The sequence below is a fragment of the Mus musculus genome, chromosome 16 (genome assembly GCF_000001635.26).
Source record: "Mus musculus strain C57BL/6J chromosome 16, GRCm38.p6 C57BL/6J".
NCBI lineage: Eukaryota > Metazoa > Chordata > Mammalia > Rodentia > Muridae > Mus > Mus musculus.
Genome location: NC_000082.6, coordinates 38,443,605 through 38,456,065, shown reverse-complemented (window position 1 = coordinate 38,456,065; position 12,461 = coordinate 38,443,605). Strand labels below are relative to the sequence as shown.

The 12,461-nt window shown below is 48.3% G+C and overlaps 1 protein-coding gene across 1 annotated transcript; it reads left to right on the top strand.

Annotated features, from left to right (window-relative positions):
• Window positions 1-3,376: 3,376 nt before the first annotated feature.
• Window positions 3,377-10,667, top strand: Adprh (ADP-ribosylarginine hydrolase). The gene is made up of 4 exons (NM_007414.3): window positions 3,377-3,537; window positions 5,583-5,937; window positions 8,458-8,818; window positions 9,962-10,667. Exons 2-4 carry the CDS (start codon window positions 5,625-5,627, stop codon window positions 10,374-10,376), a joined length of 1,089 nt encoding a protein of 362 aa, NP_031440.1. The 5' UTR covers window positions 3,377-3,537; window positions 5,583-5,624; the 3' UTR covers window positions 10,377-10,667.
• The last annotated feature ends 1,794 nt before the right edge of the window (window positions 10,668-12,461 follow it).

Below are 12,461 nucleotides of genomic sequence, written 5' to 3'. Positions count from 1 at the left end.
GCCCCTCCTACCCCCAGCATTTGAATATGGGAAGGGATTTGGCCACTGGAAGGCTCTGCGGGAGGAATGGGTTCATACTGCTACAGAACCTTAGATGTTTATTTCTTTGGGGGCAGGCGGCTCCTCAGATGGCCTGTTGGTTCTTTAAAGGCACCCCACCCTAAGAAGCGTCAGGGGTTCCCTTCAGGGAGCAGTTTAGGATAGAGAGCAAGACCCAGGGTGTGAGGGACTGACACCTCTGAGGGAGGAGGAACAGGTTGGAAGGACAAGGCAGCTGAATGTCTCCTTCTAGAATTTTCTCTACTGCAGTGTGTCCGGAAGTCTTCTAGAGACAGCAGTGAGAGCGGACTTACAGTGGTGGGTCCAGGTTGATCAGTGCAGGCCGTGGGGCACAGGGGCCGTGGAAGAAAAATCACCTGACAAACACCCCGTTCTTGTTTTTGTTCTCCCCTGAAGGCTGCGTTCTCTGTGAGAGCCCCGTGGCCAGTGAAGTTCCTCAGTGAGTAGCTGTGGTTGGAGCATGGAAGGCCTTTTGCAAGTTCGGGAAATGAAGTGGGTTTGGGGAGCCAGGAGGGCTGCCCGTCTGGTGGGGGAATCCAACAAAAGTGGGAATGCAGCAACGGAAGCCCTTGGCTAGGAAGTCACCAGAGAAGATTTCAAAATGTACTGGCAGGTCTCTACCAAAGGTTGGGAAGCCCTGGCCTGTGGAGACAAACAAGAAGGACTTCCCCTGCTGTCTTTCTGTTCTGCTTCGAAGGGTTAAGCTTTTCCTAACATTCAGTTGCCAGTTCATCAAGTGTCTCTGTCACCAAGCCTCCCCCCACCCGTTTATTCACTGTAATTACTGCCTGCTTCGTTTTGTTTTGTTTTTCGAGACAGGGTTTCTCTGTATATCCTTGGCTGTCCTGGACCTCACTTTGTAGACCAGGCTGGCCTCAAACTCAGAAATCCGCCTGCCTTTGCCTCCCGAGTGCTGAGATTAAAGGTGTGTGCCACCACCATGCCGATATTTTTCTTTACAAGTTTTATATTTACAAGATGCTTAAGACTACTGGGGAAGGGGAGGAACATAGAATATAAAAATCAGGCTATGTGCCTTTAACATAACCAGTGTTTAGCTGCAAGTCATTTTGTGATTTTTTTTTTCTAAGCGGCAGTATGGGAATGGGAAGGCTAATTATGGGCCCCAGGCCTGATTCTTTTTGCATAACCAGATCACACAAACTCCAAGGAACTCTCTTAACTGGTCTGTGTTTCCTCACTAGAATGGGATGAGTTGAACAAATACTCCCATGGAGGTGCCGTCTGATGACGTAAACTATTTTTAAGGACATGTGCATTCTACTTTTGCCATTGTGTCGAGGTAGAGTCTCCTTCTGTACCTCTAAGGCTGTCAGTTAGCAGAATTCTCTTTTTCCAGGGGGAGGGGAGTCCTCTCTCTTAAGATCTTTAAGTGATTCAATGAGGCCTGCCCACATTATGGAGGATAATCCACTGTACCTCATGTTTATTGATATAAAAGCTAATCTCGGCTGTAAAATACCTTCCCATCTGGAGGAAGATTTGAACAATCTGGGTGCTGTGGTCCAGCCAAGAGGACATACAGTTAGCTGCTCAGATATCATCTTAGTCTTCCTGAATGGACCACATAGCAGCTGCTTTTGGCTTTCCACGTCTCCGTCCCTGGCTTTCCAGTTTCCGCACTCTCTGCGTTTATTATTCTGAGGAGTTTTCTGGTCTATCCTGTGCTCTGTTCTCCTTTGGCCCTTGCTGCTGTTCCACTGTTAGTCTCTGTTAGAGAGTCCAACCCACCCTGCATATGAACTACTTCCTGTCAGTGTGCAGGGGTGCTAGTGCACGGTCCCTAAGCTTTATCAGTCAGAACACTCATAGTGTTACAGTGTCATCCGCACTCAACACATTTGGGTCTATGCAGTGTCAAAGCTGTCTTGGACTGTTCTGTTTTCTGATCCTCAGTGAATCTTTTCTCTTTTAAAACAGTTTTAACCGCGATCTGGTGAGAGAGCAGCTGGACCCCAGGGCCTCACCCTTTTTATTGTATCAAACTAGAAGTTGGCTTATTGTGGAAGTGTTAATGTTTGTGGACATTTGGAGTCACATTAGTAGTTGATAAAGCCAGTTTTTAAGAAAGGATATAAAATTCTATTTAAAAAATGACCCCATTGTTTTAAAATCATATGCATACCATAAAGACTGATATATGTATCAGGGGTAACATCTAGTTTCTATTTTTCTCTAAAATATCTTTAGATATAATATAGAAAAAATATTCTAAAAGATATAAACTAGGTGTGGTGTTGTAAGACTGAAATTCTAGCATTCTAAAGGTAGAGGCAGGAGGATCACGAGTTTGAGACCAGCCTAGTCTCAAAAAATAAATCAAAATTTAATTTTCCTTCATTCCTCTCTTTACTCGGAAAGCTTCTTGTTCCTCTTCTAATTATTTGCAATTTGATGCTTACCCTTCCAAGCAACACACACACATTTATTAAATATATTAACTTTCCTATGACTTATCAATTTATTTTTGCTTAATAAAAGTCCCTAAACTCCACGTGAACACCTCCTTTATTATTGTGATTAATAGATTTATTTACACAAGAATAGAGTCACCAACGCCAAAATTAATAGATGTTAAATGTTCAGTTCAAGTTTCCTTCCCAGATAAGTCTTTCCTTTTTTTCTGTTTTGAAGACATAGAAGAGGGGATGTGAGTTCTTGGGAGTAGGTCTGAAATTTTTGAGCAGACATGTTCTGATCTTAAGTCTAAGGAGTCAAAGCAGGATCTTTGATGTGCGTCAGGGTCACTGTATAGAAGCAGATACTCCATTTAAGCACAAGGCCCGATTTGTGCCTTTCCGGAGACGAGGCTGTACCGAGCTGGGTCGAGGGTACGGGGGAGTGTTCACTGGCACACGTTTATTCTCGGAACCTGACATCTGGGCTCAACGCCGCCATTGCCACCTTAGGGTTTTAACAAATCCAGAGTCATAATTTAGGGGAAAGAACCTTAAGAGTTCCCCTCTAAGCTCCCGTTTGAAACCCTTCTGTGGAGAGCACGCAGAACCACGGCTGAACGGACTAGGGTTAGAATCGGTGAGCCCAAGCCGCTCTGGGCGGTGGGTACCAGGCTCTGGGAGTCCAACGGTCCGCGGGGCAGAACCCTGGCAGGGCAGAACCCTGGCAGGGCGAGCACGAGGCTGGCCGGACACCACTCCACTCGGCCCACACGCAGCGCGGAGCGGTTCCCGAGCTGATGCGCAAGGCTTGGGCGCCCCCAGCACCGCCCCTTCCTCCTTCCGTCCAGTGCGGAGGACGCGGGAGGACGCAGCTCCGCCGGAAGCCGCTGTGCGCCAGCGACCCGCCCGGCCCGCGGCTCCGCCCCTGTTCGGCTTTTGGCTTGGGTGCCCACAGCAGGACTCCTGCGCCCGGTACCCCGCCTCCAGCTCGGGCAATCCTGCCCTCGGCTCTGGACCACCCCGATCCCGCCCCACGCTCTCAGCTCCGCCTCAGCAGGTACAGCCAGGAGTCCCCGAGCCACTCTCCTCTTACTGACCTTAGTACCCGCTCGGTCCCGCTCTCACCTCCAGACTGGTGCTAGGCCAGTGTCCTCAAAGTGGCCACCAAGACTTTCCTGAGTGCATCGCGGCCTCCCCTCCCCTCATCCCCTCTCCCTATTCCTCTTTCTACCCAGGCCAGGAAACCAATGGGAAATCCCGAAGTGTACTTCGGCTTTGATTGTATAGTTTGATGGCTTTGTCACCTGTGCCCGTTTAGAGTGGGTTAAGGAATAATGACTTCTGAAGGGTGGGTCTGGGCCAGGATGGATGCATGTGCCAAGGTGAAAAGGAATTTCAAAGAGAAAAGATACTGGCTACTTCCTCCGTAGGTTCCCACACTCTTCCATGGAGAGCTCAAAAAGGGAACCTGGAGCATTGGGAGGAGAAGGTGGGGGCGTTAGTCCTTAGTTCTCAGAGGTTAACAAAGCTAGGGCTTCGAAAACCTGGGCCAAAACAGGACCTCGGAGAACGAGGCCTTCCTCCCCCACAGATGGGAAACAGATGGGAAACTCCAGCGTGAGAGGATTGTTAGTGGTCACAGAGCTAACACAAGAGACTACAGAACTCTAGTTCCTAGCCGTTATTTATACATAAAACACACACACACAACACCACACACACACAACACACACACACACACACACACACACACACACACACATGTAATCAGGATCAAGCATGGAAAAGCCAGATCTTTACCCTTAACTGCTTCTCCAGGTCTCTGCTGGCCTGTGCCCTAGACCTGAGCAGTGTGACTAGATGGATGGTGGAGGTACCTGGGCTTGAACTAAACCTAAAATGGCGGTTAGAGGAAGAAAGACAGGTGGATGGGAAGAGCTTGGGCTGAGGGCAGGGGTGAGCTAGGTCTTTTTGCCCCTAAGAGTGTTTGCCCCTGTTCATGGGGAGGCTGGGTGCGTGGAGGGGGCAGACAGTGGAACACTGAATCACCACACGGAATGGGTGTCATGGAGCCCTGGCCTGAGTAGAGTAGAAAATGTGTACACCGGGAAGCCAGGGCTTTAGCAAGGATTTCATTTGTGGTGGGAATAGCATTTGCAGCCCGGCACTATAGAACTTTTACCATATAGAAGACAGACAAGGGGCTGGAGACATGGCTCAGCAGTTTGAGAGCACTGGCTGTTCTTCCAGAGGGGCTCAGGTTCAATTCCCAGCACCCACATGGCAGCTCACAGAGCCAGTTCCAGGGGGCCCAACACCCTCACACAGATACCAGTGAAGCCAAAAAACTAGAGTATGTAAATAAAACTGAATATAAACTAGAATATGTAAATAAAACTAAATCATTTAAAAATTTTTAAATATTGCTGGTAAAGGGAAAATTGCTTATAGAATTGGTTGTAGATGGATAATAAAAATAATCACAAAGTTGTGCTCACTATGTACTTTATGGAAATTCATTCATTCATTCATTCATCCCTCATTACACATCTGGGTTTTTCCATTATCACTTTACCTGAGCCCAAAGTTAAGGCCAGGGCCCAGACCATGTAATATGAAGCATTCTGGCGGCAGGGAACTAGGTCGGATTCCATGGTCTGTACCTATTGATTATGTAAACTTAGCTTCCATTTCCTCATCTGTAAACAGTTAGCTGTAGTGTCACTCTCCGCACAAAAGAGAGAGAGATCTTCCAAAGCGAATATCAGGTGATGGAGAAGATGGCAGGCCTGGCTTGACCTGTGGGTTTTAATGGGCTGGCCACTCCTCGAGAGACCACGACACAGCTGGAGACAAGCTTTGGAGTCGAGCTTTGGGCTGTGATAGAGTCCCAGCCCTCCCCGCTAGCTCTGTGGCCTGATTCAGTTCTCTTAATATTTACAGAGCTGCATTCTCTCCACGATGACTGACTTACTCTTGCTTAAGACCCTCGAGCAGCAAATCCCTCATAGAAGACGATCGAATGGGTTAGGCTTAAGGCAGGGCCTGTGGGGAGAGTGTAGATGTTTGTTTTCCGATTCATCTTCCTCTGCTCTTCTCCAGGAGTCTCCGTTGCCCCATAAGCCCGCCTGTGCCAAGCTCAGCATGGGTGGGGGGCTGATTGAGAGGTATGTGGCTGCCATGGTGCTGAGCGCGGCTGGAGATACCTTGGGCTACTTCAACGGGAAGTGGGAGTTCATTCGGGATGGGGAGACGATACACCAGCAGTTGGCCCAGATGGGTGACTTGGAAGCCATAGATGTGGCACGATGGAGAGTCAGTGATGATACCGTCATGCACCTGGCCACAGCGGAGGCCCTCATGGAAGCCGGCCAGTCCCCGGATTTGCCTCGGCTGTATTCCCTACTAGCCAAACATTACCGGGACTGCATGGGAGACATGGATGGCCGGGCACCAGGTGAGTGCCAGTCTCTGGGAGGTTCCCGAGGATGGAGAAGCGGGCCCAAGGGGGACGCTAAGACTGTAGATGGAGAGTAATATGTCTATTAGTCACTCGTAGGAGGACTTTGATTTCAAAACCAGCCCAGGCTCCGTAGTGAGATTCTGTTTCAGAAAATCAAAAGAAGAAAAACTTCGTGAAACATTTCATTATCAGTGAAACAGAAACTAGTGTGGATTTCAATTCTTGTAACTTACTCATGGTGCCACAGTCACAGTTCTGTGTGTTGTGCAGATGAGATATGGAAAGGATTTATTGATGAAATTGGGGAAAAAAATAGGTTTCAGGACATGTTGTGAAAGTAACTTAAAAGTACCAGAGTTTGCCGGGTGTGGTGGTGCATATCTGAAATCCCAGCACTCGGGAGGTGGAAACAGAAAGATCAGGAGTATGGGAAGTGCAGGAGGTGAGGACCTGAGTTCAAATCCCCCAGCACCCACATAAAATGTCACATATGTGACCCGTGTGTGAAGAGAGACAGAAACTGGAGGGTCACTGGAGCTTCCTGGTCCCTAACCTACCTCTAGACCCTGCATCAAGGGACTGAGAGACGGACATGTGTGCAAACACCACACACACAAAGAACAGTTGCTTATCTCCATTGAGGGAAGTCTGGAAGCAAACACAGGAATATGTTCATAATTCTACCTGAGTTACACAAGTGATCACTGTAATTGTCCTTCTGTTTGTATTTTCTGCATTTTTGTTATGAATGACCATAAAGAAAAACTTTTAAAGAAGTATTATTACTTAAAAAAAAGTGGAGACCCTCCTTTGGTTCCAGCCCTGCTCAGTGTGGCTGTGACTCACTTTGGGGAGTGAAGCACATATACAGGTGCCTTGCGAACCTCCTCCCCACCTTAACTTTTCAAATTAAGGCTAGAGCTGTGATTGGGCAGTAAGAGGGAAGGTGGACCTGAAAAGTTGGGAGAAGGGAGAGAGAAGGAGAGGGAGGGAGGATGATGGAGGAGGAAGAGGAGGAGGAGGAGAGGAGGTAGTGGTGGTGGGAGGAGAATGGAGCAGAAGCACGTGGCTTGGAGAAACCGTAAGTTATATGGGATCTCATAGACGGTAATAGAGTAGTGTAGTGGTAGATCTGCCCAATCTAGGTGTGTAGCTTGTATTCCAATTAATTGAGTTGTGATTTCTTGAACTGGGCTTTTTTGGGGTTGGAGATTTACCCCAACAGGTAACTGACATTTTCTCCTCATGACTCTGGTTACTAGAAGTCGAAGCACACATCATTACGTCTGGTGTGTCTTTGCTCTTCTTTGGCTTACAGATGGACACCAACTCTGGTCCCCACGTGCTCTGTCTCTGTGTATGGCATCCGTTGTGTCTGTGTGTCCATATGCTTCTTATTAGACTGGCTCATTTTAGCTTGATTGAAAGGCTCTGTCTCCAAATTAAGCCGCTGGGCATTAAGGTTTCGACATATGTATTCAGATTTCAACATATGAACACAATTCGGCCAAAATAACTCCTAGTTGAAGAATGCCTCCCCTCACCCCAGGTCCCACCGACTGGCTCTCGAGGCCCATCCCTGTTCGTCCCGTCTTAGCATCTGCTATCCACTTAGTGTAGGAGGCTTTATTTGCCTTCCTGTGTCAGCCTCGGATCTGGTTTATAAGGGCCCTGCAATAAGGGAGCAGTAGTATTGCATCCCAAGGTGCGCTGCTGCTGTCTCTCGGCTCCTTTTGTAGCCCTACCCGCCGCTACAGTAGGTCGGTGGGACCGGCCTCCCTCTAACACCATCAGGTAGGGGAGAGCCACAGTCTGTTGACCTGATCTAAGCCCAGTGCTTCATTTTGGAACCTCTAGGCTCTTTCTAACAGCCAGGAACCCCAGTAGGTTCTTATTAGACACGCTGAGGGCTTCAGCCTTGGAGCCAATGTGTGTGTCCATGGCCACTGACTCGCTGGTTCTGGGCTCTTGGTTATGTTTCCTAAGTTACGAATCTTATTTAAAAAGGAACAATATGTGGTAGTGCACATCTATGACCTCAGCCCTGGGGAGGCAGAAGCAAGAGAATTACTGTGAGTTTGCGGCCAGCCTAGGATTCTCATTCCCATGAGAATTCCAGACCAGCCTGGTTTATATGGAAGGCTCGTCTTTCAAAAAGAAAAGATAATACAGGACAGCTTCCCTTTGAGCTGCTGTGAGTTCTCTAATAACTGGAGGTAGGTGTGTGTGTGTGTGTGTGTGTGTGTGTGTGTGAGTGTGTGAGAGTGTGTGTGAGAATGTGTATGTGTGTACGTATATGCTTTGTTAATTCATAAGATCACACCGAGGATTATATATAAGGAACACTAGCTGTCATGCCCCAGCATGGGGGTTTGAAATTGAGGAGCCACCCCCATCATGTGTCCATGACTCTCCGTTCATTTCAGAGAAACCTGGGAGTCTGTTTAGTTCCGTGCTCGCACTGGGTCTGTTGTTCTGGTGACTGACCCCTCGCTCTCCCCGACTCACCCCTAGGTGGTGCTTGCATGCAGAACGCCATGCTGCTACAGCCCAACAGGGCCGACGGCTATAGGATTCCCTTCAACAGTCACGAGGGTGGCTGCGGGGCTGCCATGCGCGCCATGTGCATCGGGCTGAGGTTCCCCCACCCCAGCCAACTGGATCTGCTGATCCAAGTGAGCATCGAGAGCGGCCGGATGACCCACCACCACCCCACGGGCTACCTCGGCAGCCTTGCGTCCGCTCTTTTTACGGCATATGCCGTGAATGGCAAGTCACCATGGCAGTGGGGAAAAGGGCTAATGGAGGTGCTGCCTGAAGCCAAAAAGTACATCACTCAGTCAGGCTACTTTGTGAAGGAGAATCTTCAACACTGGTGAGTCTCTGGGTGTGTGTCCTAGCTGACTTGTGGGTGAGGATGTGTGCACAGGCTCCATACATGTACCTAGGGTTCAGAGGTCACAGCTGCCATCAGTCTCACTAACCTGACCCTGCCGGGGCGTCTGCTAAGTATTTCAAGCTCCTTTCCGTCCATGGTTGCCTGAAACAGCCAAGTGGATACCTCACTGTAGGCACCTGTGGTCCTCTCTTAAGTCCTATTCTGGATTATGTCTTTCTGTAATTTTTGTGACCAGCCAGTGCTGAGATGAGCTTTTCTTGGTTACTTCCAACTTCCCTGAGATTTGTTTTTCCAGTATTGTTCCAAACAGTATTTCAAAACCCTTGGTTGAAATCCCTAGAGAGGTTTCTCCAGGAGCTAGTAAGCTGTAAGGCCACCTGTCCCCTTTTATTGGTTACCTTACATTATCTTTCTTAGAAGAAACAAGGCTCAGAGACTCTTACTGAAGTTACCTATAGTTGTGATATTAGACTTTCCCCTGGAAAAATGGTAAGAAGTTGCTCTGGGCCCAGAAAAACAAATCTTTACTTCCCGTCCCATAGCTCCACACATATTTTCCTTCCTGAGCAGCGGCGTCCATACCTGGTTTATGTAGAAGACGTCTGTCTTAGTTAGGGTTTTACTGCTGTGAACAGACACCATGACCAAGGCAAGTCTTATAAGAACATTTAATTGGGGCTGGCTTACAGGTTCAGAGGTTCAGACCATGATCATCAAGGTGAGAACGTGGCAGCATCCAGGCAGGCATGGTGCAGGAGGAGCTGAGAGTTCTACATCTTCATCTGAAGGCTGCTAGCAGAATACCTGCTTTCAGGCAGCTAGGATGAGGGTCTTAAAGCCCACACCCACAGTGACACACCTACTCCAACAAGGCCACGCCTTCTGAAAGTGCCACTCCCTAGGCTGAGCATATACAACCATCATAATAAAAACTATATGGATGGCTTGTGGAGTTAATTTAGATTTTTTTCAGTATAAATTTATGACACTAGTGTGAGGAGCTGAAGTCATTCTGGACTTTTCACTCTTTACACATATACTTGGTATTTGTCTATATAACTTTTGACATTAGGTGTTTGTTTGTTTGTTTTATTTTTTAAATTGACTTCTCCTCCACAGGTCCTACTTCGAGAAAGAATGGGAAAAGTACCTGGAGCTTAGAGGAATTTTGGACGGCAACTCGGCTCCCGTCTTCCCGCAGCCCTTTGGTGTGAAGGAAAGGGATCAGTTCTACATCGACGTGAGCTACTCGGGCTGGGGTGGCAGCAGCGGACACGATGCCCCCATGATTGCCTACGATGCCCTCCTGGCCGCGGGGGATTCCTGGAAGGAGCTCGCACACAGAGCCTTCTTCCACGGTGGAGACAGTGATTCCACGGCCGCCATTGCTGGCTGCTGGTGGGGAGTTATGTACGGCTTTAAAGGCGTAAATCCCGCCAACTACGAGAAGCTCGAATACCGACAGCGGCTAGAAGAGGCCGGAAGAGCTTTGTATTCTCTCGGGTCAAAAGAAGACCCTGTATTAGATCCCTAGGGAGAAGGTGGTTTGTTTCTGGCGGTTTCTTTCCCTGTAGCCCTGAAGCTCAGTCTCTTCAGCCTTTTGAGAGTCAAGAATCCTAATTTTGTGTTTGAAGAGTTCTGAGATAACAAGTCCCTTGGATGCGTTTAGCCCTGCCTTTCCACATTTACCCTGTTCTCCCCGAGTTCCTCTCTTGTGTATGAGAATCTTTTTATTTCAGTTGATGGGGTCAGCTTTTCCCATTCAGAAACCTCATAACCTTGTATTCCAGTTTTTGTTTTTATCACAGAATTGTGCAAAATGCTTTGTCTGACTTTTCCTTGATTGGGTCTCCCACCTATCCCAAGTAGACTAAAACAAAGATTTTTTTTGGGAGGAGTTTATTTGGGAGACAATTCCAGGAAGCAAGACTGGAAGGGAGGAGTGGCCACACAGGGTGTGTCAAGAGCAGGATTCTCTGGCCATGGGGTGTAGTCTGTGCTACTTCCTTCCTTCCTCTGCCCAAGGCAATCTTCAGAGTTGTCCTGGTGAGATGCCTTGCCATCCTTGAGTGTGTGTCCAGTGACTTTCACGTGATTGGTTAAGGCCCAGGGACACTGTTAAGTCCCTGGTGGTGTGGATTTGGTTTATTGGTTGTATTATGTTAATTGAGTCCCCAAAATTACATGGGGATTTGCAAGTCTGCATATAAGAAGGTGCGGGTTCTTGCCCCAGTTGGCTTTAATGGGTAAATAAAGTTGCCTGGCAGCCAGTGGCTGGGCAGGAAGATAGAGGCGGGACTTTTGCAGGAGTGGAGCATAATGGCCTTGCCAGAAAAGGAAAAAGATCCAGATTTGAGGCTGCAGAAGAGAAAGCATACAATCATGTAAGAGCCAAGGAAGAGTGGTCCCCAGCCCCCCACCCCCAATGGGTCTAGGGTAGCAAAGATGGAATATAGATTTTAGTAAGTAATAATTCAGGAGTATTGGAGGGGAGGCGTTAGCAATGTGGAAGTGCGTGTGTGTGTGTGTGTGTGTGTGTGTGTGTGTGTGTGTGTGTGTGTGTGTGTGTGTGTTGGAGAATCCAGAGCATTGGGATGGGTAGTGCCGCTGGGGAGGATAAGCAACTATAGCAGCACCCTGGGACCTCTCAGCTTGCTTGTATGCAAACCAAACGTGATTATCTTCACATAGAGCACGAGAGCAGAAGGGCAGAGTGGAGGTCCTGAGGGCATCTATGTTAGTTACTGTTCTATCGCTGTGGAGAGACACCGTGACCACAGCAACTCTTATAAAGGAAAACATTTCACTGGGGCTGGCTTACAGTTTCAGAGGCTCAGTCCTTTATCATCAAGGTGGGGAGCGTGGTAGCAAACAGGCAGACAGTGCTGGAGAAGTAGTTGAGAGTTCTACATCTGGATATCCTGGCTGCCGGAAGAGAGATCCTGGGCTTAACACAGGCTTCCAGTGACTCACTTCCTCCTAAACCTAATCCTTTCAAATAGTACCACTCCCTGATGACTAAGCATTCAAATACATGAGCCTATGGAGACCATTTTTTTTTTCTTCTTCAAGACAGGGTTTCTCTGTGTAGCCCTGGCTGTCCTGGAACTCACTTTGTAGACCAGGCTGGCCTGGAACTCAGAAATCTGCCTGCCTCTGCCTCCCAAGTGCTGGGATTAAAGGCGTGCCCCATCATGCCTGGCTGGAGACCTTTTTTATTCAAACCACCACAGTCTGCTGGCTGCTCTACATCCAAATACGCTACTTCCTTCCTCTACGCCCTCCCATTCTTTTTTGATGAGGCCTCTAGCCTAGACTTCTCTAACTCCTCAAGAAACTGAAGGTGATCTTGTGATCTACCCGCTTTCACCTCCAAGTGTTGGGAACACAAACATTCAACATCATGCCCAGTTTATTTGGTGCTGGGGGTCAAACCTAGACCTTTGTGCATGCTCTGCAAACATCTCATGAGCTGAGCTGTATCCCCAACTCTCTACTTTAAACCATCATCTTCTTATCCTCCCTCTTTCTCCTTTTCCTCCTCCCTCCTCCCCTCTGCTGTTTGAGACAGGGCCCTAATATGAGCCCTAGCTGGCCTGAAACACTCTGTGTAGACCAG